At 41.0% G+C, this 19,823-nt stretch overlaps 1 protein-coding gene across 2 annotated transcripts; it reads left to right on the plus strand.

Annotated features, from left to right (window-relative positions):
- Positions 1 to 128: 128 nt before the first annotated feature.
- On the plus strand, positions 129 to 17,980 carry TMEM19 (transmembrane protein 19). 2 transcript variants are annotated; one of them, XM_086398674.1, is made up of 6 exons: positions 129 to 791; positions 2,948 to 3,061; positions 12,051 to 12,188; positions 12,578 to 12,832; positions 13,931 to 14,140; positions 15,952 to 17,980. In XM_086398674.1, the coding sequence occupies exons 1-6, from the start codon at positions 662 to 664 to the stop codon at positions 16,113 to 16,115; spliced, it is 1,011 nt and encodes a 336-aa protein (XP_086254800.1). In that variant the 5' UTR covers positions 129 to 661; the 3' UTR covers positions 16,116 to 17,980. The 2 variants fall into 2 exon arrangements, with proteins under 2 accessions (XP_086254800.1, XP_086254801.1); XM_086398675.1 differs by lacking the exon at positions 13,931 to 14,140.
- Positions 17,981 to 19,823: the final 1,843 nt, after the last annotated feature.

Genomic DNA, 19,823 nt, shown 5'->3' on the forward strand with positions numbered 1-19,823 from the left:
AACGTCGGCACTCGCTTGCGGGATTCTCCAGGCCTACCTGCCCTTGGAGCCGCCCTTTAAACGCTCTGGTGAGCGAAGCCGCGCCCGCGGTGGCCACGGAGCATGCGCGCAGGAGGCACGTCTCGGGCGCAGAAGAGAGGGCAGGCGCGGGCCGAGATCCAGGGGCCTTGCGCCCGGCCGGCTGGACCAGGCTTCTAGAGCCGCGCGGGCGGCCGTGCGGAGCGACCACGCGCGGTTTGGCGGGACTCGCCGCCGGGACACCCCGCATCCTAGTCCTGCGTCCCGCCCCTTCGCGCCGCGGGCGCCCGGCCTCCCTCTCACGGGTGGGCGGGGAAGGCGGAGCTCGCCGCCCCAGGCCTCTGCTTGGCTGCCCCCGCTTCCCTTTCCCGTTCGCGGCGGTGAAGTTCAGGTGTGAAGTATCCGAGCTCTGCGAGCAGGCGCCCATCACGGTTGCGGCTTGATTTCCTCGCCTAAGCTTCCGCGGCAGTGCTCAGCCCAGTATCTAGAAACAGTGTCGGTTTATACTGTTTTCTCGATTGGTGACAAATGTTAGCATTTATGTTCGCCTCTATACGAATATTTTGCTGGCCACTTAACTGACTTTATTTTTCTCCGAAACGCGAGATAGTTTCTTCCCCAGGTGTTTATATCCTTATTTTTCATGCGAGATCTTGACGACAGTACGTACAGAAAATACATAAAGATGATAACTAATATAGTTATATTGAGCCTGATCATTTGCATTTCTTCAGCTTTCTGGATTATGTCTATGACTGCAAGCACCTATTATGGTGAGTATGAATGTTCTAATTTGTCTTTAATTGGTGAAAGTTAGAATGTCCCATTTTGAAGGTCAAAACTCGTGTCCTATGAAGGGTTATAAACTGTTGTGTTTATTTAACTTCTGTGGCCTGACTTGGATTTAACTAACATGGAAATATACAGTGCCTTGAACGTTTTAAAGCTTTAATATTGCTTGTCATACTAGTTATACCTGTTCTAAAATATGTTTTATGTTTTATGTAATTGTTACATCTATCTTGATGAAAAGCAAGTGAAGTGAAACATAATTTTGCAAAGCAATTGCAGTGATACTTTTAATAAGAATATGCATAAAGTTCATCAGTTTCATGTGTCCTGTTAAAAAAAAAAAATGAAAATAAACGACACAGTGTTCACATTTGGAGATTTGGAAGATTTGCCTGCTGTTTGGTCACTGCCGAAGAGCAAAATTGTTTTAAAGCCTGAAGCCAATTTGCATAAATATGAGGTACTCTGAACTCAGAACTTGAAGGTTTTTGAAGCTGCTGTAGAGCACAAGTATGCTTTTGTACAGATTCCTTGATACCCCTTTATGAAAACAGAATACTGTTCAGTTGAAAGGAAAAGTGAAAAATAGAGAAAGTAAACTTATAAATGTTTATGCTGCTAAGTCTGCTGCTGCTAAGTCGCTTCAGTCGTGTCCGACTCTGTGCGACCCCATAGACGGCAGCCCATCAGGCTCCCCTGTCCTGGGATTCTCCAGGCAAGAACACTGGAGTGGGTTGCCATTTCCTTCTCCAATGCATAAAAGTGAAAAGTGAAAATGAAGTCGCTTGGTCCTGCCCGACTCTTAGCGACCCCATGGACTGCGGCCCACCAGGGTCCTCTGTCCATGGGATTTTCCAGGCAAGAGTACTGGAGTGGGGTGCCATTGCCCTCTCCAATAAATGGTTATAAGTGATTGCCATTTTAGACCTTAGTCGTTTTGCAAAGAAATGTGTGAATAATCTAGTGAATGTTTTCCAAGATACAGATTTCTGGCTGTTCATTCATGGTTCCCAGTAGGGAATGAGGGCTTGGGGAGGGAGGTAAATAAGTAACACTGCCCTTTCTTGGGGCAGTGTTAACTATGACTTGAACGAAATAGAATAAGCCAGAATTTGTAAATGTAAGTGACCCCTTGGGACCAGGCACCTAATGCAGGTAAGTGAAGCTGTCCAAGGCTTTTCTTTGCATGTTAAGCACATGAGAACAGTTTGCACTTCTAGAAATAGGATTTTCCCAGTTTTTTTTTTAATGTTTCACCCTCTTTGTCTTCCATTTTCCTTTTTTTTTTTTCATTTTTTAAAATTTTTGTTGTTTTAGTTGATGTACGATATTATGTTACAGGTGTGCGATAAAGTGAGTCATAATTTTTAAAAGTTATGCTCTATAGTTACTGTAACATTTTCCAATTTTTGGTAGAAATGTGGGCACAAGCAATAGTTCACATTTATAATCACTTTATATTAAAGGGGGGACTTTAAATGGTAACGCCATGAATGGTCTAAAGGAGGTGGTTTCTCTTCCCCTGTAGTCAGTTCTGCCATGTGAGCCTGAACATCCAGGTTTTAAAACAGAAAACAAGAGTCTGGATTTTTTATACTAAATTTCCTAATCTTTATTGACTCAATTATCTGAAAAGAAATTATGCTAGCCGAAACAAAACAAAGGATGCCACCTTTGGAAAAATCAGTTGCTAACCTTTGAATCCTGAGGTGTGTATGTAGCCTGTGGGAATGTTACCTTTTTAAGAAATCTCTGTGAAAGGCAGAGAGAGGAATAATTGGATCGTGTTAAAAAAAATTGGATCCTGTTTGTTCTGTGCAGTTCTTGAGGTTGAATACGTGCCTGATTTCCAAAGAAAGAACCAGAAATGCATTTCACATCTTCAAATATGTATCAAATACCCATTATTATAAATAGTTGTAAATGGTTCTTAAAACTTAGGACTTACTTTGTCACTCACCAGTAGGATTGTCTCTCTTAAACAAGTTTCAACGTAAATATTTTACTTTGGTGGCTTCATCTCAGTTTCTCTGCTTACAACAGTATTTTAATCCAGAATACAGTTATCAAAGCTTGCACCCAAGACTAACCTGTGTAGGCCTGACACAATTTATGCTCTACTTCTATAATTTTCCAGGTAACTTTCAGCCTGTTTCTCCCTGGCGTTGGCTGTTTTCTGTTGTTGTTACTGTTTTGATCGTCTCTAATGGCTTTAAGAAGAAAAGTCTAGATCACAGTGGGGCGTTAGGAGGTATGTTTTTCTTTTGAACGTTTGGCGTATAATAATTGCTTGCTTATGTAATTTAAACATGTGGTTTCTAAATTCTGAACATATGAAACTATAAATCACAACGTTACTTAGTGTGATTACTTAGACAATGATAAAGTTATGCATTGTTTGCCATTCCTATTCTGCCAGAATTTCGGATACTAACATATCCTTCCTAACAAATTGAACTTTGTAGTTGATAACAAATAAATTAGTGGGATAGACTTTTCAGTACCTTGATTACTCAGCTCCTGAGTTGGATTAAATTTTCTGCAGGCAGACACATTGGAGCATTTTACCTCAAGGTGAAATGGAAGAGCCATTGGGAAGAATGTGCTCAGTCATGTCCAGCTCTTTGGGACCCCAGGGACTGTAGCCTGCCAGGCTCCTCTGTCCATGGGATTCTCCAGCCAAGCATACTAGAGCCGGTTGCCATTTCCTGCTCCAGGAGATCTTCCCTATGCAGGGACTGAACCCACGTCTCTTGCATCTCCTGCACTGCAGGCAGATTATTTTCCACTGAGCCACCTGGGAAGCCCATTTTGGGAAGAATAGCACTTGGAAATTACTGTTCGCAGCCTCAAGCGGAGTAGTCCCAGCTGAGTATTCTCAAGTCTTCAGAATTGCGATGAGGACAGGCCATTGATTTATTCTTCTGGCAGATACTTATTAAGCATTTACTGTGTGCCACTCTGCTAGAAACTGGGGGAATAGCTGTGAACAAGGGCAGGTTTCAGATTATATGGAACTTCTATTCTTTAGTACAGATAGATAATAAAATACATAAACCTTTACATATAATGATAAAGTTTATGAGAAAAAGATAATAAAGTGTGAATATTGGGGAATGTGGGACATTTTTCTGTGAATAGGCTCAGGATTAACTTTTGTGTTAAAGAGAGAGTTTTGAACTGGGACCTAAAAAAGTCAGATATGAGAAGAACTGCAAGAAGCATGTTCCAGGCTTGACAAAACAAGCAGAAAGGCCCTGACATGTTCAAGCCTGATTTATTTGGGAGTGAGAATAAGACTCATTCGACTGGAAAAGTCATGAGAGATAAACATTAAAGAAAGATGCAATGGCCAGATAATACAGGGCTGTGGGGCACAAAAAAGATTTTATCCCAAGCTAGAATCCCCCTGTCTCAAACCAGAGGAGTGATGGAATCTGATATGACTTTGGGATTTTCATATTCTGCTAATGGTATAAGCCCCAAGACATGAGGATTCCCCTCAAATACATTCTATAGGCTGAGATCACTACACGATGCTGATATTTACAACTGGCAGGTCTCAAAGCCGCCTACCCAGCCTTCAAGTGGCTGCTCATCATTAGCCCTAATGTATTGTAAATGTGCTCTCCTCTGTGTTCACATACAGCAGAGATTTTATAAACTTTTATGAATTAGAGTGGGCCTTCACGGAGGCGAGATAGTCTGATAGGTAAAAGAACAAGCAGTAGAATCAGGCAAGATGGGTCTGAATAACGGCTAGGAAAGTCGTGGGACTTCGAGAAAGTCACTTAACCTCCCTGTACCTCAGTTTTCTCTTCAAAGAAGAGGGTTTTTAACATCTAACCTAGAAATTAACATGCCTTTGTAAATCAACTATACTTCAACTTTTTAAGGACTCAGAAGATGAATAAGTGCTTCCTGTGAATTACAAATATCCAATCTAGAGAAGAACAACACCATGAAAGTAACAGCTTAAACTCCATGGCACCTCATTTCCAGTAGTACCTTTCAAAGTCCTAGGAAGGGCCCTAGCAATGTGCTCTCATGGTCCTCTTGTTTTGTAAATTTTTCAGAGGTAAAAGATTTAAAAAAAAAAAAAAAGCAGGCTCCCGATTTGTAAGCTTCAAGACCCACAAAATTCTGATCTACCCCTCATTTCATTCTTAGAGTTGCAGCGGGAATGAAATAACTTCTGTGAAGTTTTTGGCTCAGTGCCTAGACACATAGCCGGCACGTATAGGGTGATTACCATTATTAGGCACAGGTCCTCGGGGAATCATGCTCATTCTCGTTCTTCAAAACTGAGATACACTATTCAAGTTCTGTTGAGAAATTGAGAAATTTATTGTTAGCACTTTGACAGTACTAACTCATCTATACCAAACAATTTGAACAATTTTTGATTAAATATAATAATATAGAGTTAGGCTTTGCTAAAAATGTTTTTTCTTGGGCAGCCTTGCCTTGGGTTTTATCGTTCTTGACCTGTGGGAAGAAACATCAAGTTCTTGAAGTGCTGTCTTCCTTTGACTTCCATGCTGTTTATTATCCTGTTTTCTCATCTTACTTTTCTGATCTCCACTTTCTTTTCTTTCCTGCTACCATTTCCTTTTCTGCCTTCTAGCCCTTTGGCCTCTATTCCTCTCCTACTTGGCTTGATTTAGAATTAGAAGATAAACATTTGAATCCTGGCATTGCCACCTCTCTCTCTGTGAACTTGGCCACGGCACCTATCTCCTCCGAGCCTCACTTTCTTCATAAAATAGGTCCCTATGGGCTTCTTGGTGAGGCTCAAACAACAAAATGTGTGGGACACCATATCTCTTTAGTCTGTGAAGTCTTACACGGTAAACTACCCCCAGACAGACCGCACCATACGCTTCTGTGCCCCGTGCTGTTTGAATGGTGCTGTGCACTGTTGTAGCAGTGCTTAGGAAATACGTGTGGATGGATTTTAAAACCTCCACTCTCTACCTAATCACTCATTCTATAGAAAGTTGGTATCTTTTTTATTTGGAGCTTCTTTTCCCTTTAAGGATAAAAAAACTGTACTGTTGTTTCAAAGTATATCATCGTACTTGGGAAATCTGTCCTAACGTGTGACTGCAAGTCACTTAAACTTCGTCTTAATGACTACCCACCTGTAAAATGAGAAGGAATAATAATGTCTATAGCACTGACTCATCGTGAGGAGTCATACATATAAGATGATTAGCATAGAACCTGGCACTTAAAATATGTATCTATAAATGTTAGTATTGTTTTTCTTCCACAATTACTATTATAGTCATAGGGATTTTACTCAGTTTTGCCATAGTATGTCTTTAGTGTGCTTTGAACTGAGAAGGGTTTCAGAACATCCTCAGGATCTGGGTATTTGGAGTGCTCTTGTCCCCTCAAGAGAAAGAATACTTCTAGAATAAGGAGAGGATCACATAGGGCTTATAAAGCACTGTGCCAGTGATCTGCTCCAGTCTAGTTATTCAGTGTGTTCCTTTGAACATGTCTGTGTAAATAATTTGTCATCAATCTCTTGACAAGTTTAAATTTAATCTCACTTGTCAAGACTCTCGGGTTTAGTGATTTTTGCTTTTTTTAATTCATTCCTGCAATAAATATTTAGTTTTCCAGACACTGTTTGGGGCACTGAAGACTAAGAAGTGAAGACAATAGGTAAAAATTCCATCGTCAAAGAGCTTGCATTTCTAGTCAGGGGAAGCAGATGAGAAGCAGGAGGTGTTTGAGGCATTTAAGCCCAGGAAGAAGATGTTGTAAGGGTGATGGGAGTGCAGAGCCAGTGGGGTGTTGTCAGAAAAGGCCAGTGGTTGTGCTTCATGTGGTCTCACAAAAGTGCCCTTACCTCTTTGGTTATCATAGTTCAGGTACGGTTTTCAGTCTTTTCAAATAGAAATCTCATTCAGTCAGGTACCCAGAATTGATCAGAGCCAAGGAAAACTGGTTTATGTTGCCTACTGCCACAAAGGACTAATCAGTGAGCCAGAGTGATACTTTATTAATCTGATTAAATATAGAAGTCCTGGGCCAACTGGGTGCAAACATCACTATTCAGGTCAGGCCAGTTGAGAAGTCAGCTTGTATTTAGAAGGTTGCTTTTCAGGGGGCTCAGTGGTATAAGAATCTGCCCGCCAGTGCAGGAGAATTGGGAGACATGGGTTCAATCCCTGGATGAGGAAGATCCCCTGGAGGAGGAAATGGCGACCCACTCCAGTATTCTTGTCAGGAAAAATCCCACCGACGGAGGAGCCTGGCAGGCTGTGGTCCGTGGGTCGGAAAGAGTCGGACACAACGGCATAGACACACCTTCCTGAGAAACAGTCAGTGATGCAAATGCATAGTTCAGAGAGTCCTGGCCTTGATATAGCATTCAAGTCTGCCAACCTCTGGTTCTCTTGGCCTTCATATGCTATATTTTGGGCTAACCAGCCTTCTTTTGATTCTCACAGTGTTTCTCTAGGCAATAGTATATATGATATAATTGATTAAAGTTTATTAGATTAAAAAATTACAATCATACCTTTCCCTTTTCTGCCTCCCAGAGATTATTCCCAGGCCCCTTTGGTTGCAATTCTAGGTAACTTTCAGCCTAGAGATCTCTTCAAGAAAATTGGAGATACCAAGGTAACTTTTCATGCAAAGATGGGCACAGTGAAGGACAGAAATGGCATGGACCTAACAGAAGCAGAAGATACTAAGAAGAGGTGGCAAGAATACACAGAAGAACTGTACAAAAAAGATCTTCACGACCCAGATAATCACGATGGTGTGATCACTCACCTAGAGCCAGACATCCTGGAATGTCAAGTGGGCCTTCGGAAGCATCATTATGAACAAATGGAGAGGATGCTAGTGGAGAGGATGGCATTCCAGTTGAGCTATTTCAAATCCTAAAAGGTGATGCTGTGGAAGTGCTGCACTCAATATGCCAGCAAATTTGGAAAACTCAGCAGTGGCCACAGGACTGGAAAAGGTCAGTTTTCATTCCAGTCCCAAAGAAAGGCAATGCCAAAGAATGCTCAAACAACCACACAGTTGCATTCATCTCACACGCTAGCAAAGTAATGCTCAAAATTCTCCAAGCCAGGCTTCAGCAGTTTGTGAACCGAAAACTTCCAGATGTTCAAGCTGGATTTAGATCTCAGAGGAACCAGAGATCAAATTGCCAACATCCGTTGGATCATCAAAAAGCAAGAGAGTTCCAGAAAAACATCTATTTTTGCTTTATTAAAGACTATGCCAAAGCCTTTGACTGTGTGCATCACAACAAACTGTGGAAAATTCTTCAAGAGATGGGAATACCAGACCACCTGACCTGCCTTCTGAGAAATCTGTATGCAGGTCAAGAAGCATCAGTTAGAACTGGACATGGACTAGCAGACTGGTTCCAAATCAGGAAAGGAGTACATCAAGGCTGTGTATTGTCAGCCTGCTTATTTAACTTATATGCAGAGTACATCATTCGAAATGCCGGGCTGGATGAAACACAAGCTAGGATCAAGATTGCCGGGAGAAATATCAATAACCTCAGATATGCAGATGACACTACGCCTATGGCAGAAAGCAAAGAAGAGCTAAAGAGCCTCTTGATGAAAGTGAAAGTGGAGAGTGAAAAAGTTGGCTTAAAGCTCAACATTCGGAAAACTAAGATCATGGCATCTGGTCCCATCAGTTCATGGCAAATAGATGGGGAAACAAACAATGGAAACAGTGACAGACTTTATTTACTTGGGCTCCAAAATCACTGCAGATGGTGACTGCAGCCATGAAATTAAAAGATGCTTGCTCCTTGGAAGAAAAGTTATGCCCAACTGAGACAGCTTATTAAAAAGCAGAGACATTACTTTGACAACAAAGATTCATCTAGTCAAAGGTATGGTTTTTCCAGTAGTCATGTATGGATGTGAGAGTTGGACTATAAAGAAAGCTGAGCACCAAAGAATTGATGCTTTTGAACTGTGGTGTTGGAGAAGACTCTTGAGAGTCCCTTGGACTGCAAGGAGATCCAACCAGTCCATACTAAAAGAAATCAGTCCTAAATATTCATTGGCAGGACTGATGCTGAAGCTGAAACTCCAATACTTTGGCCACTTGATGTGAAGAGCTGACTCATTTGAAAAGACCCTGATGCTGGGAAAGATTCAAGGTGGGAGGAGAAGGGACAACAGAGGATGAGATGGCTGGATGGCATCACAGACTCAATGGACATGGGTTTGAGTAAACTCTGGGAGTTGGTGATGGACAGGGAGGCCTGGCGTGCTGCAGTCCATGGGGTGGCAAAGAGTTGGACACAATTGAGCGACTGAACTGACTGATTCCCTCTATCAGAGCTATTTATAGACAGCGTTGTTTCACTTCCCCAGATCTCATCCACGAGTTACAGAATTAACATGTTTTAAACTCAGAAGATAGCTGTAATTCTTAGAGTCTTCACATTGTTTGAAAGCCTCCCACTGTTACACATATTAAGTCCTTAGCACTGAGGAACCATTAGAGTTGTTAGAGGTGGGTTGAGGAGGTGGAATAGACATGCGCTGGAGACAGCAGTTACTAATCTAAAAGTTCAGACATAACTGGGAGATACAAAAAATTCTAAGATTTTTAGACTACATCAAAGAAATCATTCCTTTGAAGCACGTTGCCTTCAATTTATTCCTCATTCTGAACCTTTCCTCAACTCAAACACTGATTGCTTCACATGGTATTTTGAGGTGGCTGAAGTAAAGGGCAGCCTCCTGGAGAAGGGTGGGGCATGGTGGTGGTGAGGGAGAAAGACACTGACTGTTGCTTCATAGACCTCCATATGTTTTGGCTTTCCTCTCCAGTGCTTGTGTACTGTGAGCATGTGTGCACATTTGCTCAGCTTGCCCAACTCTTTGCGACCCCATGGACTATAGCCCGCCAGGCTTCTCTGTCAGTGGGATTTTCCAGGCAAGAATACTGGAGTGGGTTATCATTTCTTTCTCCGGAGTGGGCAGGCCTTCCTTGATAGCTCAATTGGTAAAGAATCCACTTGCAATGCAGGATACCTGGGTTCGATCCCTGGGTTGGGGAGATCCCCTGGAGAAGGGAAACACTACCCACTCCAGTATTGTAGCCTGGAGAATGCCATGGAGTGGGTAGCCTGGGTTGGACATGACTGAGCAACTTTCTCTTTTCTCCAGGGGATCTTCCTGACTCAGGAATCAAAGCCATGTTACCTACATTGGCAGGTGGATTCTTAATCACTGAGCCACCAGGGAGGCCCACATGTGTACTACTTGTGTAATATATTATAAAAACAATTGAAAAGACTTAAAGGTTGGATAACATAATAACATCATTATTATTATTATTACAATAATAATCATAATTGCAACAATAATGTGATTGTTGAGGTTTTGCCACAGTAACTGCTATTTAATGTTATTGCCAATGATCCTCGTTAACATTTATTAAGGACCTCCTATGTGCTGACTTATATAGTAAGCATATTATTAAAATTATCTCATTTAACTTTCCACAGTAAGCCAGTGAGGTAGGAATTATTATTATTATTAATACACTAATGAGAAACTGAAGCTTAAAGTTAGGTAACATCTAGTTATTCAATAGTAAGTGCAGCAGTTGAGGTTTTAACTTCAGAATGTTCAACTCCAGAGGTACAGCACTTTATTACTTTATTAGTACTTTATACAGCATTATCCTGTTTCTTGCACTCTCAATTAAAATGTACTGAACTTAAGTAAAATGCCAATAATCAAGTAATTCAGTGACTGATGAATCAGTCTAGCTTGAGCTAACCAATGGAAGGAATTACTTCAGAAATAGGAATCTGGGCCCTTGTTCTGTTCTTTAATACTTAAACTATGAAATGCATGGTAGCATACTTAATTGTTTAATATCTATTCTGTTACTTAGTAGTGTTTTGTTGTGTTATTTAATAAAAATCTTCATATAGCAAAAATATTTATCTTAAGAGTTACAGAGAGCAGAGATTGTCCACCATGCAGTTAGGGGTGGAAGAGGTTGTAGTCAGCAATATTATACTAGCAGGTAGCCTGGATAGGGGCATGGAAGATAGCTGTGCCTGGATGTGCTCGTCACATTCTTGGAAAATGCCAGGCTGGAAGTACTCATGTATGTGCGTGAGTATATATGCATGAGTGTATATTTCTATGTGTGTATTCACTTGCTTTGTCCACAAAAAGCAAATATATCTCAGTAGACATGGACAGACCATGAGCCTAGATTTTGACCTCTAATATCCATTCCCCACTGGAATGAACCAGAGCTCCTCAGAGAAATGGCTGCTTTCAGGGCTGGGGCAAAAAGTAGGTTTAAGATGAGCCTCAAGTATTCTGTTATGCCAGAAAGAAAAGAAATGCTTAAAAATATATATATAGAAAGAGATGATCATGTCATATGAATACAGTTCTGAGCTTGTCTACTTTGTGTGTTTTGTCTGATTTTGGTATACCCACCCCTGCTCTCTTTTGGTCACTTATTTGCATGGATTATCTTTTTCAGTTCTTTCAACCCATTGTGTTTTTAGATTTAAAGCAAGTCTCTTGTAGTCAGCATATAGTTGGACCAGTATTTTTATCCATTTTGCCATCTCTGTTTTTTTGAGTGGATCACTTAACTCATTTACATTTAAAATAATTATTAATAAGTAGAGACTTCTGTCATGTTGGAATTTGTTTTCTATGTGCCTCTTTCTCCCAGATTCACTCTTGGATGGTCTATTTACTGAATTTTTTGTAAAGTGGAAAAAAAATCCCAGGTATGGAGGGGAAATGTAAAAAATAGAAACTTGAAAGACTGTGCTGCTGCTAAGTTGCTTCAGTCGGGTCCGACTCTGGGCGACCACGTAGATGGCAGCCCACCAGGCTCCCCCGTCCCTGGGAGTCTCCAGGCAAGAACACTGGAGTGGGTTGCCATTTCCTTCTCCAATGCATGAGAGTGAAAAGTGAAAGTGAAGTCAGTCGTGTCTGACTCTTAACTACCCCATGGACTGCAGCATACCAGCCTCCTCCGTCCATGGGATTTTCCAGGCAAGAGCACTGGAGTGGGTTCCCATTGCATACTGTTTGGTAATGTCTTAGTTGGTAAAAATGTCAATATATTAGAAATGAACATTTCCGGTTTTAATATGAAAATAACTGAAAAAATTCATTCTTTTTTTTCACAGTATTAGTGTATAGACTAAGTGTAATTTTGTATATATGTGTTTCTTTCAGGGCTCGTGGTTGGATTTATCCTAACCATTGCAAATTTCAGCTTTTTCACCTCTTTGGTGACGTTTTTTCTTTCTTCCTCAAAACTTACTAAATGGAAAGGAGAAGCAAAGAAGCATCTAGATTCAGAATACAAGGAAGGTAAAATGAATTATATTTAATGTCACTTAAATTAGTAACTTTTATTTCATCTTAACAGAAGCTTTTAATCAGAACCTGTTTAGACTCATGAAACATAAATTTTATATGAGAATTACTTAAAGTAGTGGCCTGATATAGTTTATTGTTACTTTACCATGATAGCAAGAACAGCAGAATTTTAGAAGTACTGAAGTCTATCATTAATTATTCTGAAACAATATAGAATGTGGGCAGCGTTATCATCCCACTTGTAGTCATTTTAAAAATTATAGTCATTTTTCTTTTCTTAAACTCTACAATGTAAATTAGGAGCAGTTACAGGTACCTGCATGATTTTCCTCCTGAGGAGGAAACACCCTTGTGCTCTTCATTTTCTTGTTGGATCCTAGGTGGGCAGAGAAACTGGATTCAGGTGTTCTGTAATGGCGCGGTGCCCACGGAGCTGGCCCTGCTGTACATGATAGAAAGTGGCCCTGGGGAAATCCCAATAGATTTTTCCAGACAGCACACTGCTTCCTGGATGTGTTTGTCTCTCTTGGCTGCACTGGCCTCCTCTGCTGGAGACACATGGGCTTCAGAAGTTGGCCCTGTTCTGAGTAAAAGCACGCCAAGGCTAATAACAACCTGGGAGAAAGTTCCAGTTGGTGAGTCTTTATTTAAGTTTCTTTTTTTTTTAAAAAAAAAAGTGAACAGGGACTTCCCTGGCAATCCAGTAGTTAAGACTCTGAGGTTCCACTGCAGGGGATCCGGGTTTCATCCATGATCAGGATGTAAGATCCCTCATGACACACAGTGTGGCCAAAAAAAAAAAGCCTCTTGATTTATTGTATTTCTTACTTAAAAGCCTCTTAAGAATTTCAGTTTGGGGTCTCCCCTAGTGGTCCAGTGGCTAAAGCTCCGTGCTCCCAGTGCAGGAGGTCTGAGTTCCATTTCTGGTCAGGGAATTAGATCCTGCATGCCACAAGGAAGAGTGAGGACCCCACATGCCAAAACTGAAACCCAGCGCAGCCAAATAAATAATTTTTTTAAAAAGAGAGAATTTCAATTTTCCCCCTTAATTGGAAAATGACTATAGGCTATTAAACTGGTGATAATAAGTAATATTTGAGGAAGTGTTAGTAACTCCTAGATTGGAGAAGGAAATGGCAACCCACTCCTGTGTTCTTGCCTGGAGAATCCCAGGGATGGGGGAGCCTGGTTGCTGCCGTCTGTGGGGTCACACAGAGTCGGACACGACTGAAGTGACTTAGCAGCAGCAGCAATAACTCCTAGATAAATTGTATGCAAACATAGAGATTGACCTGCAGGCTTATCAGTAGGAAGGGAAAAGGAAAGAAATGGTAGAGTATCTCTTGGGAGCCTGTTACGTGGTTAGTGCTTCTCAGCAGCAGCAGCAGCAGTCTTAATAATCATGTGAATTGGTCCTTTTATTGTTTATATCTCACAAACAAGTAAACTAAGGCATAGAGAAGTTACATAACTTCATCACAGTCACCAAGCTTGGAAATGACAGAACTGAAAGTGAAACCAAGCAGCCTGGCTCTCCTAAACTCACTGCTGAAAATGTCAGGAATTATTGAGGAGAAAAGCCTCCTTTCTAAGTAGGAGGGTCTTTGGATTGCATCAGAGTGAACCCTTTCTTTGAGTTGGTTTTGATTAGACAGGTACCAGATGTTTTGCTTCTTTTGACTTCATATGTTGGCTGATTGTTCACCAGCTGATCTTGTCACGTTCTTCTCTAGGGACCAATGGTGGAGTGACGGTGGTGGGCCTTGCCTCCAGTCTTCTTGGTGGAACCTTTGTGGGCATCACTTACTTCCTCACACAGTTGGTTTTTGTTAACGATTTAGACATTTCTGCTCCCCAGTGGCCAATTATTGCATTTGGGGGTCTGGCTGGATTACTAGGATCAATTGTGGATTCATATTTAGGAGCTACCATGCAATTTAGTGGTAAGAACATAACCTTATTATTGCAACTTATTGGTGTATTAAAGAAATGAGGACTCAGCCACAGACAGTGGTAGCAGTGCCTAGCCACTTCAGAGAAGATATGTTTTAGACATATCTTAGATATGTCATGTTTATGGACAAAAAATTCTAGGACTGTATTTTTGACTAATTGTAAACAAGTTATTTTAGTTTCTTTTCTGTGGAAAGTGGAAAGCATTACAACAGAGATATTTAATGTAAGGTTTTTTTTTCACCTATGCTGCTGGTTGATTGCTAAAAGTAGTAGTCTGATCATGACACTGAATAAATGTGTCCTTAAAACCAAAAGAAAAGAGACAGGGGCTTCCTTGGTGGTGCAGTGGATAGGAGTCTGAAGATTCCACATGCCATGGAGCAGCTGGGCCTGTGTGCCAGCACATGAAACCCGCTGAGCTAGAGCCCAAGCTCTGCAACAGGAGCCGGCACGATGAGAAGCCCGCACGCTGAAACGAAGAGATGCTCCCACTCTCCACAGCTAGAGAGAGCCCATGCAAAACAGTGAGACCCAGTGCAGCCAAAAACAAAATAAATATGTTAAAAAGAGAGAAAGAAATGGGGAAGAAATATGGAAAAGAAAAAAAAGAGATAAGATAATAAAAACAATCCCAAAGACACAGGTTGTTCAGGGAGCCAGAATAATAGGGCAAAGTCTGTAATACAGTTTTGAATTTCTTATTCTTTTGTGATAAACTGACTGACAGAGAATTATTCCTGCAGAGCAATGAGTAGAAGCTATACAGGGAATGACCATGCAGGCGACAGATGCATTTGCTTATGGGATTTTAATCCCAGGGAAGCAGAATTTGGGAGTCAGACCAGTCTTATGCCCCTCTTTCCATTTGTTTTCCAAATCCATTTGAGAAATAATTCTTCTGCTAACCTGACGCCACACGGATGATGTACTTTTCTACTGTGACGTCATGTCTGCTAGTCCTGCATCAAGATACATAAGCGTTTCTCCAACATTTTCTGTGCTTTGCACCTAAGGCTCTCCTGTCATGTCAGTGTACCGACTTGTTCTCTTTGGTGTGTCTTTGCTCCAGCCTCTGACCAACCACGTCTTCTCCTTTGATTCATACAGTGAAGAGGCTGGAAGTCTCCAGACAGTTCCCCAAACACAGTGCTCCCAGTCTCTCTTCACACCCCCGTATAATCTGGTTCCACCAACAAAACATCTGCTCTCTCAGCTTCATTAGTCTTATCTAGATGCTGGGAGGAAGCAGTTGGATTTTAATTTATACTAAAGGGTCAGTAACCATACACACAACGCATTACACTTTTTATTTTAAAGCGCCTAGGTTTTATTCTAAACTGAGTTCTTACTCGGAAATTTCTGATCATATTGAGTGGGTTGGGAAAAAAATGTGGGCTGGGGGGCAAATTGGATTCATCTCTGTGTGCCTCCTTTGTGTGAGCACCTTGCTGGGCCTTAGTGTCTATCGTAGAGGTTGCAAAGGTGACCCCTGCTTTCAGGAGCCTTCCTGCCACCTCTGCTGTTCAAGGCCTCCCTTCTCCTTCTGAAAGAACTCCAGCATTGTTGAGAGACCAGTATTGAGGCATACTGAGACCCACTTCTTCAAGGAGGCCTTTTGTAACCGTGGGTTCCTTGTCGCTCACCATGTAGGTATCCACCAAAGTCATTCTTTGAATGGCCAAGAATCTTCGCAAGGGTAGCTTCTTTAGAGCAGAAAGCTAATTTGGTTTTTGCTGTTGTTTTTTTTTAAATCAAGTCATTTGGATTTTCCACTTCATTCGCTTCTTTTTCATTCCAGGTTTGGATGAAAGCACTGGCATGGTGGTCAACAGCCCAGGGAAGGAAGTGAAGTACATAGCCGGGAAACCCATCCTCGACAACAATGCCGTGAATCTGTTTACTTCTGTCCTCGTAGCCCTCTTGCTCCCAACAGCTGCTTGGGGTTTTTGGCCTAGACAGTGAACTTTATTTCATTTACCAAAGTTAAAACTATGATGAATTTAGCTAAACTTGCAATTCCAAGTTTTATCCCAAGTTTTATCCCAAGAAGAATAACTGTAATGACAAAGCAGAAGTGCCAATTACTCCTCTAGTCCATTATGATGGCATGCCAGTTTTCCTCTCTGTGATGCATTTCTGATAGCTAATATCTTCCCAGTGAAAGACAAGACTCAATTTAGCTATTTTTCTTCTGCTGAATAGAACTTGAACAGTGAAGTTATAGTGTCCCAATATATTGAACTGAAAGTTCCTGCATGGTAGATATAAATTGTTTTGTTTATTTAAATCAGCAAAGGGACTAAAAGTGATAACATTTTTAAATGGTTGAGTTGTGATGGAGAAATGCCTCCCTGCCAGTTACCCTGATGTTATATTTAAACGAATGTGTGCGGAAGCCTGCGTAAGTGTAGTATCCTGGACTTCTCCCGTTACCTGCCACTTAGTACTGCAAGAAGTGTGGAGCTTGGTTCCTGGTGAGCTGCAAGGTCTTCTCCACATTTGTTCTTCCTTCCTCAGAGTTAGTGATGGAAAAAAAAAGTTAATGTCTTTTTCATGTGACCATTAGAAGGCACACAAAAAAGATTATTTTTAAGTAAAAGCAAAAGAGATACCTGAGATCTAAAAAATGTGCACCTTTCTATATATTTCAGTTGGTCTCTGAGCAGAAGTTATCTTAAATTTAATACCTTTAACGTACTTTGTAGCTTTCTTTGAAATTTGTCTATGAATGTGGTTTACATTAGCATCTTGACCAGTGAGAGTCACTGGAAAATTAGTGCAATTATTGTTTCATTCGCTGTCCTAGAATTCACTGGAAGATGCTGTGACTTCCTGTTAAGGTACGCTCTCCTCTACTATAGCTTCAACCAAAGTGAATGCCACTTTCAGTTACGTCCTTCAGTTTGATGGAAGTGCTAAAGGAGTTTAATATAGTATGGATTGTTGTGCTAAAAGTATTTTGAAATATCTCATGTGATTTCAATATTTTTCTTCCCCTGCCGCTTGCGCATTCATAGAAAAATTGAGGAGAGATTCATGAATAAGCCACTATCAGAGTAGAGAAAGCTTAGAATTCTTTATTGGTGACTGCTTCAGTAATTATCTAGAAATGACTTGGTTCAGGAAGAATTTTTTAAAAAACAGTTGACACACTTAAGCCTTAAGCCAAGCAACTCAGTGGGTCTCAACCTATCTGCTTTGTGTATACATTGACATCACCTGAACATCTTTTTAAAGAAATACTTACGTCTGCGCTTCTCCCCAAAATTCTGATTTATGTGGTCTGGGACACAGACTGAGTATTGGGACTTTTAAAAGTTCTGGCCGCACCTTAGAATTGTTTTTAAACACAATTTTAATAGGGAGTTTTTAAAAACACTGTTGTTAAGGCCGCTCTTTAGACCAAGTAAATCAGAATGTCTGAAAGTGAGATCCATGCATGGGTTATTTTTAGCAAACTCCCTAGGAGAGTCCAATGTTTAAACAGTTTGAGAACTATGAAATAAGAATATGCTGTCCTCAGTCACTCAGTGGTGCTTGACTCTTTACAGCCCTGTGGATGGACTGTAGCCTGCCAGCCTCCTCTGTCCATGGGATTTTTCCAGGCAAGAATACTGGAGTGGGTTGCCATTTCCTGCTCCAGAGGATCTTCCCAACACAGGGATCGAACCCACTTCTCCTGTGTCTCCTGCATTGGCAGGCTGATTCTTTACCACTGAGCCACTAGGGAAGCCCCGAATTAAGAATATCTTTATACAAATGTCAAATCATTATGTTGTATCCCTGAAATTAATGTTGTATATCAATTATAGTTCAATAAAAATAAATTTTAAAAAATACCCCATACCTAAAAGTCTCAAAAGAATGGGGCTTTTCATTTTTATGCAGACAGCTATTAGCAATAGTACTGGGTACTGTCTTTATGGATGGATAGCTTCTGGTAATACCTCCGTATTACCAGAAGTCTTACATGACTTCCCAGATCATTTCTCTGTCGTTTTTTCATATGCAGCTTGTGTTTTTCCTACAGCTGTTCTAACATTCCTCTTCTCTCTTCTCCTGGAGATTTAACTTCATGACATTCTTTGGGGCAGACATGCTCATTGGAACCATTTTGTGGTTTGGAGGAATCACCACATTGGTAACAGTTTGGGGACATATGCTTTACAGTCCTTTATTTGAAAACCAAGGGCTAGTTGTGTTTTGGAATCAAAATTTTTCAGATTTTAGACAAGTGATAGGGTAAATATAAAATATTTTACTTAAAACTGTGCAAAGAGTCTAGAAGAGCACCCATTACCAAATACATTGATACTTCTGTGGTGGATATATGAATACCACTAATAAATGTGATAACTAAAGACGCCGAGAGCCTCAGATCAGGTCAGATCAGTTTTTGTCACAGAATTTAGGAAGAAACTCTCTGTTTGCAGAGCATATTTGGATATGATAATTGTAGACTTTTAAAAAATGTGCTTTTTTAAAAAAATTTTTCCATGTATTAGATATTTTACTGTAACAATAAATAGTTTATGTAAAAAATGCTTTTCATGGGAAGAGCTCCATGGAGGCATTTACTAAAGTAATACGTGTACTGCTGCCTACCTGGGCAGCCTAAAGGCATACATTCTATTTCTTGCCATACTCTCATACAGTAGAAAAGAGCAAGGTATATGTGGCTCAGGGCAGCTCCAAAAGGAGATCTGAAGACTTCAAGGAGGAGTATTTGAAGACTCATCAAAGGGAACCATCAAGAGAACAGTGAACTGATAAGACAAGGCATTCCATCCGTAGCTTTTCTCATCACTAACTTATCTATGCCTCGGCCCAGGTGCGGATGGTGCTGGTTTAGTCACTAAGTCATGTGCAGCTCTTGTGACCCCATGGACTGTAACCTGCCAGGCTCCTCTGTCCATGGGATTCTCCAGGCAAGAATACTGGAGCGGGTTGCCATTTCCTTCTCCAGGGGATCTTCCTGACCCAGGAATCAGTATCTCTTTCTTTTTTCTAGCTGCTTTACCTGTAGGATGCTGAGTCCAGAAATGCCAACCTCATCCCAATTAGGCATAGACTTAGTATAAAGAAAAATCATGTGAGGTGACATGTTGTAAACATTGCCATGTGCCTGCAGCGCAGACAGCTGCTGCCTGTCTGCACCTGGGCGTCCTGGAGCCCCACCCTCTGGTGTTCCTGATGCCACCACAGTGAGAGAGACTGCTTGGCCAGCAGATCCCAGGGGACTTGCAAGAGCTTTCAGCGTGAATGCACAAATGTGCAACTGCACCATGGAGCATTATTGCTATAACTTCAAATGGTTCTGAACATATAAAAAATAAGTGTTCAGTATATGTTAAGTTGTTTGAGCCTAATCAGCTTTCCCATTTAAGGCAGGAAAAAAAAAGATGATCAGGAACATATTTCTGGAAGAAAATTAAAATACCAGTTTGGTTACCTGAACTTTACAGGACTGCCGTGATGCCAGTGTTTCTCAATCGTGTGACACAGTTCTAATGGCTTTGGAACTGATGAATCAGGAAGTGATTGTAGAAAGGGTGGGGTTGAGGTGGGTTAAAAGGGCAAAGCTCCTGAATTTATTTTTTCTGAGAATACATGTTAATTCCCGTTCATTTATCATAACCACATCCTTCAAAACTTATTTTACACATGTGG

This window comes from Bos grunniens, chromosome 5 (assembly GCF_055505025.1).
Source record: "Bos grunniens cultivar Pamir isolate PY7600 chromosome 5, Bosgru_T2T1.0, whole genome shotgun sequence".
Classification (NCBI taxonomy): Eukaryota; Metazoa; Chordata; class Mammalia; order Artiodactyla; family Bovidae; genus Bos; species Bos grunniens.